Genomic DNA, 19,971 nt, shown 5'->3' with positions numbered 1-19,971 from the left:
CGACTCAAACAGTTTTCATAGCTTCTGATTATACTCTTTCAGAAGGGGATACTAGAATGATTCCCATAACTTCCAAGGATGCCATAGCAAGTGTTTAAAGAAGGCACATTAGAGCTATAAAGACATGGATCCAAACACCGAGTCTCTGTGCTTGCTACTTTTGTGTGACTTGTACTGGTTACTTGGTCCCTGTGCCTCAGTTTCCTCACTTATAAATTGGAATAATAACAGTATCTTTCTTATGGAAATCTTCTGAAAATGAAATATGGAACATAAGGCATTTATTTAGCACAGTACCTGACATAAAATATATTCTCTTCAATAAATCTATTAGCACAGTGTCTCATAATATCCTGAAACTTTCGTTTCCTAAAAACAAACTGTATTAACCATTCAGCAATGTCACCTTTTAATTAACAAGAGTAACTAACCTCTGTTACATTATACAGATATGTCTATCTGAACTGAACCTACTTTTTTACCTAAGAAATGAGGACAATTTCATTTGCCCTTGAAGGAGTTAACAATATGGAGATATATTCTATGACCTGAAATATTCTATGTATATAAAAGATTTCAGCTAAAATTTTAATTTGTAACTCATTTCTGAAATAAGCTTGTCACTATCACTATAAACAAAGGCATGGCAAAGTCTCCATAACACAGCTAAAGTTTTGTTCCTAAGCCTCTTCTAATTTTAATTAATTTTAATCATACAGTGATTCAGTATCTTCATGTGATAATGATGCATGTGTTTTAATTTGACAAATATTGCATCTAGATTGTTTTCAGAAATGTCTGCGGAGCTCTCTCTTAGCAAAGTCACAACTTGGATTGGTGGTTAAGAAGTGAGTTATTATTTCATTTCATATTTAAGCCCAATCATGATTATTCCTAATTTAGATCATCTACTCATATAGCAATGGTAAATCAGGAGCAGTGTGGTGCAGCTGGTGAGGCACAGATATCTGGGACTTGAACACCACATTGGTCATTTAGGAATTGGATTTAATTTTCAGCAATTTATTTTACCTTTCTGAACTAGAATCTGAAAAATGGGAATAGTTCTTTGGAATATGGTAGACATCATTATCTAAAGTACATGTATGAAGACACGAATTGGTGTGAATATTCTTTGTTACAACCAGAGATATGAAAAATTTGTGCTCTATATGTGTATTATGAATTATAATGCATTCTGTTGTCATATATAAATTTAAAAATTGATTTAAAAAATTGGAATAGTACAACTACCTCCTAAACTGGATAGTGATCTTAAAGAGCACAGCAAAGTCTCTGGACACAGTACACATTCTCTAAGAATCATCTAACAATGGCGCATGATCACCCCCACTTACGCTCACAGATGCCAGCTCTCGCAGGAATGAGAGGAACAAGTTGCAACAGAAGTTTGACACCATTTTGCCATTCTTCTTCTCTTTCAAATTCACAGTACAGGTAGCTAAATTCATCGGATGAAAACTGGCAGAAAACATAAGTATCTTGAAAATACAGATACTGGTCCACTGTTTGAAATTAAAAAAAAAAAAGATATGGATCAGTTTTTTTAAAGTATATAGTTTAGACAATCAAAATAAAACAATAAATTGAAAACCCAATAATTATTAAGGAGAAGCCAGAGGTAAGACTATGATTCTACATTGTAAGCTCATTCATGTTCACTATCCCATTGAATTGAAAAGGATTTATTGGCTAGTCTATTTTGATTACTTGAAGTTTTGCCAGCATATTCACAAGATTTTGATAATTCTTCTGCTTCAGAGACAAATGCCAATAAAATCAATACTGACTCAAAGAGGATGGTAAGAAATGTTTTTCAGTGTCCAAAAACAAGCTAATATATTTAATTTCTTCACTGACACCCAATTACTACATGACAGCAAGTTTTAAGTTAGCAAGATTCATGGTTCTCAACTAGGTGTGACTGTGCCCCCCTCAGAAGACATTTGGTGATGTCTATAGACATTTTTGGTTGTCATAACTCTAGTGTGTGTTTGTGATTATGGCACTTAGAAGGCAGAAGAAAGGGATGCTGCACAAATTCTATTACATACAGGATAGCATCTGCAACATAGACTTGCCCGATCCAAAATGTCATTACTAACATGGTTGGAAACCCACAAGTGAAGGAATTATAAGTTGTAGACTTTTCCAAAACAACAACAACAAAAAAAAAAAAACACAAAATGAATGTTCTATTAACCAGAAGGCTGAATCTAGCAAGTGAGCTGATAATACCTCCATTCCACAAAAGCAGTTAACTAATTTTCTAAACAAGAGTATTAGGTGCTAGGTATTATTGACTAAGAAGATTACAACCATGTCCCCATCTGTACCACTCTTTCACAATGGCACCAGGGGTATGCTCTCAAAATTCATTACCTATAAAGAAAAAAAAAAAGACTTCTCAGTGATGAGCCAGCACCTGAGAGATTTGCACTAAAGAATCCAGATTGCTAGGTTTCTAATCTTTCAATTCCCTGGGCTCAACTAAGAAAAGAGATATCACCATCTATTTTAGATTCAAGTTAACATCTATTTTCTATCCTGTTTAAACAGCTAATCTTCATAGGTCATATCTTGAAGCATTCAGTTAAAAATGGCATAGTCAGTTAAAATGGCATACACGTCCCACTCACAAAATCAGTTTCTGATGATTAAGTACAGCAAGATAAATAATACATTCAGAGCAAGCAACTAAAGATGTTACTGATTAAAAAATTTTGTGAGTAGAATCTTGAGTAGAGAAAGGAAAGGATGAGGGAAAGACCTTTTACAGGTATTAGTCTCTAAATCAACAAGTTCCTAATTATTATTTTAGCACATGTGAATAAAAATAAGTGAATCAGAAGATGACTTGGTACTTTTAATTAGAAAATAAAAATGATTGTAGATATTTACCTTCAAAAACAATTTCCATCCAGGTTGTGACATCCTCTAGAAACACAAATATATTTTGGTCAAACAGCTTAATAAAGTATATAATACTAACCTGATGACATGATTCCCATGTCTAGTAGGAGCTGCCAGACTCCTATGGCCATAGATCTGCACTGGACAAAAGGACAATGTTCGAGAAGCCAGTCGACTAGTTCTGACCCAACACAGCTCCTCCTGGACAAAAGCAAACCATTCATAATGAGAAATTGGCCCCATATTTTCCTCTAAATAAATAAATATGTTATGTATAATGTCATTTCCTTTCATATTCTTGCTTTTTTAAACATTTGTTCAAGCAAGCCAAGAACAAATGACATAACCTCTTATTCATCTTTCAGATTAATGCTTAAATATCACTTCTTAGGAAAACTTAAGAGTTAAATCCTCTTATAGTTTTTCTTCAAATTACCTTTATGTAGTAATCCTACATCTTTTCAAGTGAATAATATTTGTTTCTGCCTCCAGAAAATAATTTTTAGGAAAACAGTGACTTTGTACAACTTACTGTGAATCCCCAACAATTACAAAAGCCTGAGGCACAAAATAAGTTCTCAAAATAAGTTCATAATGTTTGAGTAAATAAAGGAATAAATTTAGCAGTCCTTTATATACATAGTGTTTCTGCCCTGGTAAAGCCACACTGTTCAAGTTGGTAGTGATAAACTCTGGTTCAACCATTTGTAGATTTTTATTTAGTCCCTTTGAGAACAAAACAATTCCAAGAAGGCGGGACAAAATTGTAACCACAGCAGGTGAAGAATAGCTCTATTTATGATTCTTCCAAGATTAAGCCCCAAAATTTGTCTCAAGCAACAAATTTGATTATGCAACTTTCTAATATAATTTAAACAATCTAGTTAAATAGCCTAGATCATAAGTCCATAGATCCAGCTATATGTGTAACCAAACATAAAATACCTTCTTTGTACTCTGTCTTAAAACACAATAATGCCACAGCCTGGTTACTACAAACAGTATCTTCATGCCTACTTTTCCATCAGTATCAGCCTCAGGGTAAAAACAAAACTTTCTGAAATATGCTTCTTCATTTGCAGAAACGTCATTGAATTCCACCCTTCCTTATGAGAAAAGAGGGTGGAATTGTATTAAAATGTTAAAAAGAGAAAAAAGAAAGAAAATTAAAAAGAGTGGCATCATGTACTGGCGATCTTTAGTCTACAGTCAGTATTGAAGGACCAGAGATGTCATTATTTATTTGTATTCCTAAAATAGAAGTACATTTTTTTTCTATCTCTCGTGATTGGCATGGTCACATATACCTCAGAATCATACCTAACTGACAATACATAGGACTGCTATGAGGTGCTATGTTTTCAGGGATAAAGGAAAATAGGTAATGAACTTCTCTGCTGAGATACTTGGTCAGATATTCTAGCTTTTGATGAAGCATGTTTTGGGGTAAAGTGTCACTATGGAAAAGATAATCTAAGGCACATAAGCCAGTTTCAGACCTATTTACTTGCAAGTTAACATGAAGACAACAGAAAGATTAAAAGTCAAATATACAGATGTTTTTTAAACAAAATGAGAAAACAGATATCAACAAAAGAGACAATTAGATCAAATGGTTGATATTAACTTTTACAGGACATCTTTGATGTTCAAGGTTCAAAGTGTTAATTAACTAATTCCTCAACGCCTCTCTCAATTAACCAGTGTCTCAAATTGCTTTGAGAGCAATTTTGTCCTGTGGACTAAATGCTGTATCATCTGAATTCATTTTCTCAAAACAATGCAGCTTCTCAGCCTGCTGAGTGTATGACATCACTTGGAATATGGAATCACACAATAAAACATTTATTTACTAAACAAACCACCAAGTTGCAAAAGGTGGCTATGTGGATATATCTGCTTGTGCAATGGTGAAGTAGACCAGGCTTCTCAGAATTTTGCTGAGGAGTCATCCAGGAGGGAAGGGGAATCTTGTTAAAGTACAGATTCTAAAGGCTGTGTGGGACCTGAGAGCCCCACTCCTAATCAGCCCTCAGGTGATACTGTTGACCACAAAGCCCCAATCCCCCACTTCTCCCCTCTCTTTGGGAAAGACTCAACCTGTTTGGAGGGCAGGGTTCTAAGCCCATAGTCTAGAACATGGTATTACAGTGACAATCTTAATGGATACTGTGCCTCCCCTTCAGATAAGCTACTGTTTCCTTTGCATGTGATCCTTTTCTACACCTCCCCTAATTCTATCATATTATGTTTAAATCACTTTCAACCATCCACCTGTACCAGGGAAAACATGAGGGATAATGATAAGCACTATCGTTAATATCACTAAAGCAAACAAAATAAGGCAAATCGCCTCTGCATTTAATACCTAGACCCCTGAATTGCTGACCAAGTCTGCAATAATCAGGTCAAAATATCATCATCTCAGCACAGGAAGAGCAGTGATAAAACAAACAGAGATGGTTGGAATAGAGCAACTTCATTACTGACAGCAGTTTTTACCCACAGTGTATTTTCAGACTTGTATTCAATCCAGAAATTGTTCCTGATACATGCAGATCTAACTACAGTTGCAATTCTAGGTAGGAACACTGTGATATAGAGGTGCTGGAGCTGCAAAACTCTGTGATTGCTATAACAAAACATGAATTTTACTAATCTCTGGAGTGGAAAATTCGTTTTTTCTTGGCCTCCTCCTCTCTCCCATTACAATTTTAGCAATTAAGTAACAGTAATGCATATGCTAACCTCAAGTGGGATGGTGGTATTTAGTGACTTATTTATGCAAAGGAAAGAAGTCTCAGAAGCCAGTGGGACTCCTCCTACAGTATGAAATGAAAAGAAAACTTTTCAAAGTCTTGAAAGTGAATTCTTACATAGTACATGGAGAACACTTTACTTCAATTTACTACCAGAAAAATGAAAATGATCCACTCAAAGCAATCATACTAGCACTTCATCTTTAAACTCAGTACATTAATCAGTCTTTAGATTATAAAAGAAAAGTAGTTCTGTTCCAATCACAGCAAAACACACACTCCAGGCTCTGTTCTCAATAAATTCTAACTGTTCTAACTTGGGTAGATGGCTCTTTTTCCTGATTAACATACACGTCCCACCCAATTCCCTTTTCAATCTACATCCATGGAGATCTCAACAAATGAAAATAAGAATAGGAACAATGATAGCTCTTACACATAGCCTATGCAGTAACTGAAATTAATCCTATGAGCTTACTCACAACTAGATCCCAAGACTCACAGGTATGATTTTACTTTTTTAACAAGTCAGATGGGCCCAAAGTTGATACCATCACCTACTGAATAAATGAATCAGAGAAAGACAGGTAGACGGACAGACAGAAATAGGTTCTATATGAAGTAGTTCAACCACCACAGCCCTTCTTGGTTCCTGTCCTGTTGATGTGGCCTGGGCTATGAACTAGTAATTCTCACACTTTGGGCTATGAATTTCAAATGAAAAGAACAGGACATAATGGAGCTTTTTCAAGATGTTCATGAATCCAAATATGCAAAAGCATTGTTCATAAACAGAACAGGTCATATTTAGCTTATAGCATCTTTTCAAAACTTACATAAAGCCTTATGTGATTTAGTACAGGACCTTAAAGGGTTAATTCATTGTGGTTCCTCCCCGCACTTTGTATTTTCTTAATTAATGGCTCCTAAGAATACATAATCTGCCAAATTTTTTTATATTAAAAAAAATGGTTGGTTGCAAGGAAAAGTTACTAACTGTTTAAAGGCCTGCAGGAACTTTCTAAGACATGAAAATACTCTATATCTTCAGAGTGGTTACATAGATAATGACTACATAAGTATACAATAAATAAAAAACTTATCAAGATGCATACTTAAGACTTGTGCATTTTATTGTATATAATTTATGCCTCAATAAAAAAAGTCCTCTTCTTCCAATAGCCTAAGTATTGCTATCCCCAGAATCCAGGCCATGATGAAATGTTTCCCATCTGTGGCCAGTGGAAAAAAACAGGAATATTATAAATATGAATTTTTCATAAAACTAAATTTATTTAACTGAAAAGAACATCCTTTATTCTGAGAATACATCTACTTTTTTTGAAAACATTTATTCTGAGTACTGTTCCTATTCTTTATGGTATTAAAATGTCATTTCTTAAAGAAGAGTGATAATAAATGATAGTAGTTTCTATTTGTTTTATTTTTATAATTTTCTTCTGGTATCATTTGGTATGGCTTCATATCTTCACCTGGCAAAATAAAGAGCTGATAATCCACTTTTGGCTTTCCGTAAATTGCAAACATGTGCTCCAAACTTTATAAGGAATCACACTATTGGTCCAGTTTTACTCTAAACTTGGCCAAGAACGTACTTGCTTACTTAAATATATCTCTGCTCTTACTCACTAGCAGGGTGGGTAAGCCTCATGTTCCACCAATTCTCCTCTCCCCACTTGAAACAGTACCTTTTATGGAATTCACTCTCACCTGGAGGGTGAGGCAGCTCTCTCTCTGTTCATGGACCGCCAAAGAATCCCCACAGGAGCGTAATTAAATCCTTGAAGAAGGGACCTGTATTTCTAATTATTTATTAGGACAACACACAGTCAAGAAAATATAAAATACCACATCTCAGAGGAAGCACAACTGAATCTACACTTGCAGCTGGGTATTCTGTACCCTAACTTCAGAACCAGAGCCTTACAGTAAACAAACAGAAGATAAGTTTAACAAAAGAAAAGTTATCACCAGAATCCTCCACAGACAGAACACAGCAACCCCTCCACTACTGGTACTGATATGACCCACCTCTCTATGATCAAGGTCACAATTTAACACAAGCTGGGTTTTTGTTGTTGTTGTTTTGTTTTGTGAGGTTTTTTTCTCCCTGAAGGAAAGTTTTTGATATGGTGTTAAGAAACTGTGTTACCTGTAAAACCCCTTAAGGTTCACTCTGTCCTTCACCAGGTCAGCAGCCTGAATGATAATAATATTTCTCAGTGCTCTTCCTGCACATGAAGAATTCTCTCCATAAATCTAAATGAAAAAGACAAACATTCATTGTAAATGTAGGACAATAACATGATAATGTGTGAGCTCCCAATAGCATGCTATATATAAAAAATCATGACCAAATCCCTAAGCTTGAGACACATTTTAGCCTATGTAGCTACAAACCTATAATTACCTTATTTTATTTTAGCTACTGGTCCACTTATGCTATTAGGCTATAATAACTATTTTTCAAATTCTAAAAGTTCTTTTCCTAAATGTAATTATAAATAATTTCCTTTTAAAACACAAAGCTTTTTTACACCTACTATTTTTTAAATATAGTGTTTCTATCACTGCAGCAAGTTGAAGAATACTTATATACTAACTCTGCCATATTGATAATGCATTCATATAAAGGTCTTGGAAGATGAAAAAATAATTTTTTTCCTTATTCAGTGAACATCTTGAACCATGACACAATTTGACAGCAGGCTGCTTTGCTTTGAAGTGATATTCAACTGCTGAACTCACAGCTAATTCCAAGCATCTTGGTTCCATCTATAGTATTTCACAATTCCTCCTATCAGATAAAATTTTCATTTAGCTTCTTTTTTAATCTTTTAATTTCCTCATATGAGCCTCTGATTCTTAGAGATGAAGGAGGCTACTTCTCAGCTCTAGAGAAGTCTAGGTCTTCCTTTCTAATTGCGCCTTCCTCTATAGCAGCACATAAGCAAAGGAAGCTAAATGAAAATGAGCTATCTGCATAACATAAATACTCATGAAAATTTGTAAACGTTGGTAGGTGCAAGCTTACATCTTTTTGAATGTTTACTGGTAAATTTGTTGTTGTTGTTGTTGTTTTGGTGGTGGTGCTGGGGATTGAACCCCAGGCTCATGCCTACTAGGCAAGCAATCTACCATGTGGCTATGTCCCCAGTTCTATTGGTGAACTCTTTCTGAACCTATAAAACATTTATGACTTCTCTTGAAGCAAATAAATTGATAATGTCTTGATAATGACTTGACAGGGAACATGTTAACCCTGTCCTTATACTTCTTTAATTATCCCAATACTATCACCAAAATGCAACCTGATGAGAAAGTGAAAAGGGCAGGAAATGATTTAGCTTTAACATGTAAACATATTTTTTTAAAAAAAATCAAAACTTGGAACAAGTCAGATGACAGAAAGTATTACCAAGGAAGACGTATGAGTCAGTTGACACTTGACTTGTCCTGACATCACAGAAGCTTCATTCAATCAGTCATTCAAGAGACATTGATTGAGCAGCTGCCAATGTCAGGTCTTTTCTAGATGCTGCAGTTACAGTGGGGAACAAGATAGAAAACATCCTAGCCCTCAGAAAACTCAGTCTCCTGGTATCCTAGAGAATGTAAATATTCGTAAACTAATTCTTTAATGCAACACAGAAAAGATGTCCCTATCTTTTCTCAGCATTGAGCACACAGGATGTATCCCTCCAGTAGATAACTATACACATACATCTTACACAGTTTTCAGTGTAAACTCCTCACTATTTGCAAAATATGCCATTTCTATCAATACAAAAAATTGAAAAATATATTACATATATACTCTGCCACATCGATAATGCATCCATATAAAGGGTGTAGAAAACAAGAATTACCCACACCCATCCTGTGAACATCCTGCATCATGACACTGTGAACGGAGCATCTCAATCACTTTCCCTGTGTCATCCCTGGTGGGTAGAAAATGTGATCACTGCAGAATCTTTGCAAAACCCCATGAGGTCAGGAACAGAGGCAACAGCAATAACTGAAGAATTCTGCACCAGAATTTGTGAATCGTTGTTACAGAAAATGCAGTAAGAGAAAGAAAACTGAAAAATCATACCTGAGGAGTATGTTCAAGGTACGGATTGGAAATTCTTCTTGACAGAGTCTATTTTAAGAGAAAAGCAAGAGGGAAAAATTAGAATCAAGGAAACCTTTGTACCAAAGGCAATAATGGTAGGCCTGGGAGGTATACCTGCTAAAAATTGAGTTTAAATCTCAGCCATGAGCCATATGGGATTAGCCTCCTTATTCTGACTTGGTGTTTCTGGTCAACATTCATACCAAAAGGGCCTCAGGATAGTCTACTTGGCCAGCTCCCAAACTAGGAAGTACAACCAACAAAAGCAACATAGAAAGTCTGGGTTCTGTCCTCATCATTTTATTCTTAATGTGATTGGGATTCCATTTCTCCTTTTCATGTCCATGTTCACCACCTCCACTCAGACCCTCATCACTGTCCACCTCAACTGATACATCAGCTTCCCAGTGGATTTCTCTGTCTTCTAGTCACCCCGCTTCAAGCCATCCTACCAACCTTAACTAAGCAAATATCCTAAAACCATCCCTTCCACTCAGAAGCAGGTACTTTATTGCTTGTGGGAATGAACCCTGGGTCACTGGCCCCACCACAGCCTGCCTCCTAGACATTTGAAGTGTTCTCTCTCCATCTCCATATAAGTCTTCTGCAATTGAGTAAGATATACTTGTCAGAAGAGCATGCCACTCATATCCCTGCCTCAGGTCACACCATTCTCCATGTTAAAAACTTCCATTTTCCTTGATGCTTCCCTGAACCCCAATGACTTCAAAGTCCAGGTGTGTGCATGGCCTCCTGAGTGAAGCTCCTCCCACAGGGTTTTGTTCTTCTCTGGAGCTCTTTGTTTTACTCTTATGCACACAGTATCCCTAGGTGCTCTGCATTGTGCAACCATTCACTCCATAGAATCCATAAGCTCATTGAAAAAGTGTTGGAAACTTGATTGCTTGGTTTTCACAACATCTAGCACACAACCTAACATCAAGATGCTTATTTTTCTATTCATTTATTTTAGCTATTCATATACCCATATTCATATATCCATATCAACTAAATAAGTATTTGCTGAATGGTTTGAATTGCGTGAGCTAATTTCTCCTACCCAACAATCTTGTAAGCAGCACCATCACCCACATGTGCCTGAGCACAATGGAGAATGATTATCACTTCCTGTTGCAGTACAGGGAAAAGAACAGAGAAACTAACATTTACTGAATTTCCAGCCTATGTTTAAAAGCTCTTTATACCTCTATTCTAAGGCTTGCTGTCTTTTGAGAGCCCAGAGTTTTTAGCCTGCCGCCTCCACTTCTTAGAATAATTTGCTAAATTTACAAAATATACCACACCACCATCTGAACCTTCTACCAAATTTTAGCCTAAATTTTAGAGAATTTCCATTCCACCCTGTGCCCACTCCATATAACTCCCACACTACTTATCTTTTAACTAACTTGAAATAAAATTATTGACTATTTATCCAGAAATGCCAACTGATGCTCTGCTAAAGATGTGCAACTTGCATCATAGAAAATAAATGTTATAATCCCCACTGTTCTGGTCTACTTGCTACACATTTCCAATTGGCCTTTCCTAGGCCTTAGATCATCTGAACTATGTAATATATTCATTTATTTTTAAAACTTGCATATGTACCAGACTTATAATAAGAAAATGAAATCATCATGATAAGTTACTTCCCCCTAAACAAGAAGAATTTTAAAAATCGATCTAGCAGACAGGAAATAACAATCTTTATTACTCTTCTAATTGTTTGAATTAGCTCAAAAAAGCAAATCCTTCACATGGTCTAGTTAAAGAGAAAATTTTTAGATAGAAACAAGTTCTATAAAACTAGACGGAGGCATTTTCACAAAAGAAAATAAACCATTTGCCTTTCTCTCTGCTGCCACCCTAAATCTGGCCGTCTCCACACTAGTATTATAGACACACAATCCCACTTAACAGAAGCATCCCCATGGATGCCTTGTTTCAAAAGATTGGTAAGGTGAGTAGATAAAGCAATGGTATTCTTCCTATACTGAATGGATAACACTGCTAGATCAGCTGCTAGCCCACAAGGAATGGACAAGAGCAACGTAATAAGAACTACCTTTTATAGGACACAATTCCTGGATTTGTTGTCAGAAACTCCTGTGAAGCCCTCTCTTAACTGGTCCCAGGTGAGCTCTGTTTCATTAACACTTGAGTCCAGTAGTTATCAAATTTGTCCACTGAGCTGGGGGGGAGGGTAGCCACAGGGCTCTTTGGGGATCTCAGTAAAGTACTGACTGACCCCTTCAACATTTTTAAAAATAACTCTTATAACTCTGTAGTTATGAAGAAACCATTTTATGAAGTTTTCAGTATTGATCAAAAATAGCAAGAACCAAAGATGCAAGAAGAAGAAAAAAAAAATAACATGAGGGTTATTTTACCCATTACCTCATTTTTACTAGGTAATAAAAAAGAACTATTAGTTAATTTTATAGGCCTACTGGCTGCTGCTCTAACTCACCTGGAGGACCACTCTCAAGCATTTACCTGGAGAACATCACAGTACCACCCTAGAAAGTACAAACCCCTCTTAATATCCTTCCCTGAATACACAAGTACTCAAGCTGTTTTCCTCCTACCTTTGAATCTCCTGATTTTCCTTCTTCCCTCAGCATTCCAGGGCTTCATTTCAAAGCTCCAATAGTAATTTACTTCCATTCATTTCATATTTATGAAGAAGCTACTGAGCTCATTGTCAACCACTGTGAGAACTTCCAGAAATAGACACAACAAAAAAGAAACCAACCCTTTGTGTGTGTGTATGTGTGTGTGCACGCGTCTGTATGCACATGCGCATGCACTACTGGAGATTGAATCCAGGTGCACTCTACCACTGAGCTACATACCCCACCACCTATTTCTTATTTTGATAAAGGTTCTCACTAAGTTGTCTAAGCTGACCTTGAACTTGAGATCCTCTTGCCTCAGCCTCCGGAGTCACTGGGATTACAAGTATGTGCCAACTATACCAGCTAAACCACCCCTCATTTATACAACCCCTTTATCAGAAGATACAGGACTTAAAGAATGCTTAAAATCCATTGAATTCTCCTCCTTGGTTCTGATTTTCCTATTAGTTTGCTCTATAATCTCAGGTGGCTGGTCTGCCAAGGCCAACCATCCTCTCAAAGGATCATTCCTTTTCCTCTCATCTCCAACTGCTAGAGCTATGTAATCTAGATAACTCATCAAAGACACTACACCCCAGAGAGAGAGAGGGACAGGAACAACACAAACGAAAATGGATTTTACTATTAATTTGTTTTTCTTCCTTTCCATTTTAATGAACCACAGAGAATGGTTTCCCAAATGATTCTAGGCAAACTTCATATTTTGAACATTTATTAGAAAACTGCAATTACAAAATGGACTTCCAGAAAACAAAATAATGGCATGTAACTCAAAAGGATAACGGATGAACAACAATACATTACCATATTTTTTTTTTTCAGTTCAGTGCCTTCTCAATTTAAACTAATAGTCCATGAAGCTGTGTCTGAACCAAACATGGAATTCATTCCAGAGGTGCCAGAAATATCTTGCTGAACATGTTTCACCAGATCTTAAAGGGGATGCCTTAGTACTATCCGCAGTCCAGTTACTTTGGTGACTAAAAACATAAATGAAAAGAGAAAGACTTCAACAGTCACCCTTCAATAGTCACAGAAATATGACCTGCCTTAGCAATATGAACTAATAAGAACTACTAGATTTGTTAATAATGCAAGAATTCGGCTCATGACACAGCTTTTTGTCACCTTCAGCCATTGTCCCTTTTCCCATTCTGGGTGGTCAAGTAGAATATGAGGATGAAATGGTAGAATAAGTACACTGAATTTCTTAGAAACCTAGGAATACAAAAAGCCTCTATAAGTAACTCATAAATATGACAAGTTTAAGAGATTATAGAACAGAATAAAGGTTGTGGTCTGTTAAGCTCTACAGAAGATTTCTGCGACTGTGGGTCCTTCGTAAGCCCCAGGATAAACTTGCATCTCAACGAAAGCTTGATTAAGATTAAAAGGACAGAATCCCAGGCAGTCTGCACAGACATCACAAGTTCAGTGCAAGGAAAACAGGAGACAGGAGACAGCTGCTGAGGCAGAAGGGCAGGGAACACAACTCTTTCTGTCAGCTCTGTTTGCAACTTGGGTCCACAACTGTTTCCTGAGGGATCCAAGGGACATGCCCAAGACAATAGCCAGTCATAGCCAAAAAGGCCATTTGTAATAACATCTCAACATAGTATGGCCATACCAAAGTCAATGATGATCTTGAAATTACATTTTTCCACTGCCCTGTGATGTGATAACAAAGCAGAACAAAAGGAAGGTGACAGGGCTGGGGATGTGGCTCAAGCAGTAGCACACTCGCCTGGCATGCGTGCGGCCTGGGTTCAATCCTCAGCACCACATACAAACAAAGATGTTGTGTCCGCCGAAAACTAAAAAATAAATATTAAAATTCTCTCTTCTCTCTCTCTCTTTAAAAAAAAAAAAGAAGGTGACAGAAAGGAAAGGCTCACTGGGCACTTCCTTTGTCTTAAGCCCCGCTCCTATACTGTACACACATATTCCTATTTTTATAGGTAAGAGGCCAGAGGGTCAGAGAAATAATGTGTTTTACTTAAGGTTCCAGAGTTGGAAAGTTTAGAACCAGGACTGAGACAAAATTTTGATTGATTCCAAAGTCACCCTCTGTTATAACATGCTACATGTTATTAAATAATAGTATTAGAGTTCCTACTATGTGCCAGAGACTAGACTAAGTATTTTACCTGTATTGTATCACTTAATCCTTGAAAACCTACAAGGTAGGTACTATTAATTTATTTTGAAGATGACAGAAGTAGACTTAAAAGAGATTAAAAATTTTGCCCAGTTTGCAATTCAAGCCTTCCTTTAGTTATACTAAGAGTATCTAACTACATTAAGAAGTCACAAATAGTCTCTTCAAGATCCAGTGGTTCTCAGTCCTAGATGTAAATAAGACCACCTATTTACATTTTCTTCAGGCAACTGAAGAAAAACAAAACAGATACCATTTCAGTATCCCATCCCAGGCATACTGACTGAGAATCTCTTTCTTCTGGGAGTTCCCCACGTGGCTCTAATGTGCAGCCAGGTTTGAGTAAAAGCCATAAAAATAAGTGATTGAGAATGGCAGCTGGATCCTCTCCTCACCCATTTCAGCCATTGGGCTTGGGGCACTCTTCTCCCATGCACGACCTGCTGAAGGAAGTGGGGCAAGAGTCATTTGCCAACAGCTCTGATATCTGTGGCAAAGTCTCCAAGTGACTTGTGCAAAACAAAGAGCCACTGTTAGGCAATTCTTGCCCTGCACTTGCTCATGTGGTATGTGTTTCCATAGAGCCCATCCTAGACATAGCCCTAAGCCAAAGTATCTTCATGTCTGCCATCAGAGCATAGTACCTGCGTACCTTCTGAAAGGTATGCCTTTTTAATAGCATCCCAGCATTAAACTCAACTTTGACTTCCCAGTATTAAAGGCTACGTTCTAGTATAAAAACGTTTCCCTACTTAAAAGCTACAGTAGAAAAAGCAAAGTGAGTTCTGGGGATAGTTAAAAAAATTTCACTATCTTGCCTGCCTAGGACGATAAATCAGCAAGAACCCAAAGCTTTTGGGAAAATATATAATCTAGGTACAATGGAAACAAATCCCAAAGCTTCATCGATTTGACTTTATTCAGTCCTTGGGAAATTATTTTGGGGGGCTATCTTTATAAACAAGAGAATAATTTTGCCTACTAGGGTGGGCTTCCCTGGTTAACGTAATCACAGAAAACCCTTTAAAATTTAGGAATCTATTAACTAAAAGTTTAGGGAAGAAAATATTTAAATCAAAAAGTTTACCCCCACTTGTCACTGAATTTCCTATTTTCATAACATGAACCAACCTCATCATACCTGGACCCTTCCCACAGCAGCCAATCTAAAGTAGCTCCCACTGTTCAAATCTGGGACACTCTGAGGAGCAAAACAAATAGTGAAGGTATTGAATTACAACTTACAGAATAATCTATCCATGAATCTATACTGATGTAAAGAAGTAATAGAATAAACAAATGGGAGTGGAGGAGAAAAGACAGCCTTTCCTCACAGAATAGTTCTACTTATTAAATGCAGTAAAAAGAGGAAAACAAAAGCATCATTGAGGAAATACCACAAAAATAAATGCTGAGACAAGAATCATCAATGCATGCTTAAATGAGATATAGGATATTTGCACAGTGTCAAAGTATCTCTCCTCAAGATACTTAGTAAGTACAGAGGAGAACATAGACACTTAACAGTGGAGCTTAGCAGATTCCACCTTAACAAAGTGATAAAAACCATCATCTATCAGGTGACATGATGACATCATCTATCTCTTGATGTCAAGAACTGAGATTGGTAATTTTAATGGTATATTTGTCAAAATGTATATCTGAAATTTTCATAAGAAAATGCCTGACAGCTCTGAAATAAGAGACATTCTTTAAAATAACTAGTCTGAACTCTGCTAAAATTGTTTACTCTTGGAGAGGCCAAGAGAAATTGAGGAAGTATCCCAGATTGGAGATCGAACAACACTGCCAGCCAAAGCACTGTGTGACCCTGGACTAGGACAAGGAACTTAGTAGGACAACTGGAACAAGTCTGAATTTTAGAATATAGATCAATGCTGGTTTTGAGAAATGTACACACGTAACATTTTTCGTAAAAATGTTAGCATTAGGAGCAACTGGGGATGTTCCGAGGGAACTCTCTTGGCACTATTTTGCAACTTTTAAGGCTAAATATTTTTTAAATAGTCAAGGGTTTATTGTTGTTGTTGTTTAAGTAATTGTCTCTTTCACCCCTCCAAGTGCAGACTCAGGAAAACATTCAAATATCATTCCCAAATACAGCATTTATTTCTTTGCTAGATGCTGTATGCCCTCAACATGATTTCCTCAGGCTACACCAGGGAACACCTCTAGTAGCTTTCTTATCTGCTTTGGCCTCCAGAACCTTCACACAAATCAGATTAGTCTCCCTAAAACCACTCTTTTCATATCACCTTATTTAACTTATTTTTATTTTTATTTTTTTCATACTGGAGGTTGAACTCAGCGGTGCTCACCCACTGAGCCACATACCCAGCTCTTTTTTTTATATTTTATGTAGAGACAGGGTCTCGCTGAGTTGCTAAGTGCCTCACTAATCTGCTGAGGCTGGCTTTGAACTCACAATCCTCCTGCCTCAGCCTTCTGAGTTGCTGGGATTATAGGCGTGAGCCCCCACACCAGGCATGTCTTCTTCTTCTTCTTCTTCTTCTTCTTCTTATTATTATTATTATTATTATTATTATTATTATTCTTCCAGGGATTGAACCCAGGGGGCTTAACCATGGAGCCACATCCCCCAGTCCTTTCTTATATTTTATTTAGAGACAGGGTCTTGATGAGTTGCTTAGGGCCTCACGAAGTTGCTGAGGTTGGCTTTAAACTTGCAATCCTCCTATCTCAGCCTCCCAAGCTGCTGGAATTAAGGCAGCACCTTATTTTTAAAAAATTAAACAAATAATAATAATAAAACAGCTTCCCCCAACCCAGTGCTCCCAGCCACTCACTGTTCAAGTCTTCACCCTAGCAGTCAGAACCCACACCACCTGTTCACCCAGTCCCTAACTGCACTTCTCTCGTAGGAACTCGCCAGTCCTCTAGAGAAGCAAGTCCTCTGAAGCCATGTGCCTTCTTATCTCTGCACCAAACCCTTGCTGCCATCTCTGCCCTGTGTAGTTCTCTACATTTCTGCACACTGCCCTCCTTCAATCCACACAAGTGAAACATAAAGCCCATCCAAGCTTGAGCCTTTCAATGATTAATCTCATTCTCCAAACCCTACAGCACTTGCCTCTATCGGCCACTTAAGTAGAAAACCTCCTAGCTCCATCTGTGGTTCCTTGCCATCTTTCCTCAACCAGTCTCAAACCCCAGTGGGATTTATGCCTTCTATAAGTCTAGGCCCTTCTATGGTGTGTGGCAGGATCCAGTGGTGACATTTTTCAATGGCACCAGGTCTAGTGATCCCTGAATTCTCAGGCCAAGTGGTAAAGCATATACACCTCAAAAATGTGCTAAGCCCACTGTCACCTCTATCCGGCCTCCATCAACCCTTTAAGTGGTCATGCATAGAATGTGCCTATAGACAGCTACATGCTGAATAACATGTGCTTGCTTTAAAAGTCACATGAATATAACTATTTCTTCATAGTGAAAAATCACAAGTTGTTTTGTGTGAGGTCTTCAATAGCTTAAAAAAAAGTACTCTTTTCATTTCCTAAATTACTCATATGTCAGAAAGAGAAACCTGAATTGCCAGGCATGTTGGTGCATGCCTATAATCCCAGGCAGGGAGCCTAAGGCAGGAGGATCACAAGTTTGAGGCTAGGCTCAGCAATCTAGCGAGAGACCCTGTCTCAAAAAAAAAAAAAAATTGACTGAGGGGTATATCTCAGTGGTATGTGTTAGGTCCTGGGTTTGATCCCCAGCACTGCTCAAAAAAAAAAAGAAAAGAAAAGAAAAAGAAAAAAAAGAAAGAAAGAAAATAAAAACAGAAATATTGGAATAGCCATTTTTCTTTCCTTCCTTGGTAGCTGGAAACAAATTAGTCTCTTAGATATTCCTTGTCAAACTACGTAAAATTTTGAAAGGCACAAAACAGTGTGATAAGTAGTCTTATAGTGGAAGTAAGAAATTAAGAAATCTAGTTCTATTGTTTATTTCTCAATTACTCAACTCAGATACACGAACAGCACTAGAAAGGTCCTTCTGGGGTGACTTGGCCCATTCGAGAGCCTATTTCATCTGAACTATGTAAGAGAGCTAAGAATTCAGACTAGGGGCCCATGAACCTAACCCAGTTGCCACCTATTTTTATAAATACAGTTTTATTGGAACATGGGGTGTCATTTGTTTACATATCCATTCTGGCTGCTTCCTACTATGGCAACAGAATTAAGTAGTAGGCAGCAAAGCCCAAAGTACTCACTATCTGACCCTTTACAAAAAAACTTCACCAACCCTGATCTACATGGAATTCACAGAGCAGGACAAGCTCTATACTCTCCCCAGCAACATACTGTAGCATTTGACTGTCTCACCAAAATCACCTCTGCAATTTAAGATTCTTTCTTCTACTACTTGTTTAAGGCCATTTCCATCTTCACTATGTTCCATAAAAGAAATAGCAGCCAAAAGACTGTTTTGACCTAAGATCAAAACAAAAAGTGAGAGAAAGTATTAGTCAAATGGTACTAATTTAAAATTAAGTAAAACAGAACCGTACCTGAAAGGTGAATGCTTGGTGCATGTTAACTCACGTTCATGTGCAGTACTCAGCAAATTTTCCCATGTGCAGAAACAGACATGTGGGTATCTGTTACTAGCTTATAAGTGTCTCAAAGGAGAGAACCCTCTTTTTCACACACATCCCTGGGACATGGCAGAGTGTTATGTCACAGAGATAGGCCCATGGAACACTTTCAGAATTCTCTGCATACCAAGATACCAAGTTTCTGTTACACAAAATAAGTAAGTCCTAGTGATGTTCTGTACAGCATAGAACCTACAGCTCACAATGCTACATCTTATGCTTAAAATTTTGCTAAGAGAATAAGTGGGTCTTATGTTATCACCAAAAGTAATAAAGAAGATGGGAGGAGCTTTTGGAGGTAATCAGTGGGTTCGTAGCATAGATTATAGTGACTGATTCATGGTATATTTTTGTTTTCAAATTCATCAGGTTAGGTAGAGCTTTTTGAATGTCAGTGATAACTCAATAGCATGGTTTTAAAAAATAAATGAAAAAGGAGCTGTAAAACAACTCTTTTTAAACCAGGAACTTCCAACTTCTCCACAATATAGACACGTCTAAACTACACAAAACTAATGCTAAGGGCCAAATATACAAAAACACTAGTAGATCCAAGAGTATAATATGTTGTTTCAAAAATCTGAATCTTGCATGATATTTTCTTTGCCTGGAGTGACTTTCTTGAATATATTTAAATTTTCATATAGTTTGTTGAAATGCATTCATATATGCTCAAATTGCCCTTTAGAATTCATTTATATGTT

The 19,971-nt window shown here is 37.1% G+C and overlaps 1 protein-coding gene across 1 annotated transcript in view; it reads right to left on the bottom strand.

Annotated features, from left to right (window-relative positions):
- LOC143406544 (rap guanine nucleotide exchange factor 5-like) overlaps nucleotides 1–19,971 on the bottom strand; it is a 55,698-nt gene that overhangs the window by 9,768 nt on the left and 25,959 nt on the right. Inside the window, exons 2-5 of the mRNA XM_076865391.2 lie at nucleotides 9,814–9,861; nucleotides 7,867–7,973; nucleotides 3,014–3,135; nucleotides 1,359–1,526 (exon numbers count right to left, since the gene is read on the bottom strand). Of these exons, the coding sequence (XP_076721506.2) occupies nucleotides 1,359–1,526; nucleotides 3,014–3,135; nucleotides 7,867–7,973; nucleotides 9,814–9,861 (445 nt within the window). The remainder of the gene's footprint in view (nucleotides 1–1,358; nucleotides 1,527–3,013; nucleotides 3,136–7,866; nucleotides 7,974–9,813; nucleotides 9,862–19,971) is intronic.

Source organism: Callospermophilus lateralis, chromosome 1 (genome assembly GCF_048772815.1).
Source record: "Callospermophilus lateralis isolate mCalLat2 chromosome 1, mCalLat2.hap1, whole genome shotgun sequence".
Lineage (NCBI taxonomy): Eukaryota > Metazoa > Chordata > Mammalia > Rodentia > Sciuridae > Callospermophilus > Callospermophilus lateralis.
Note: the sequence above shows the minus strand (reverse complement) of the source record. Positions and strands in the feature narration are given on the sequence as shown.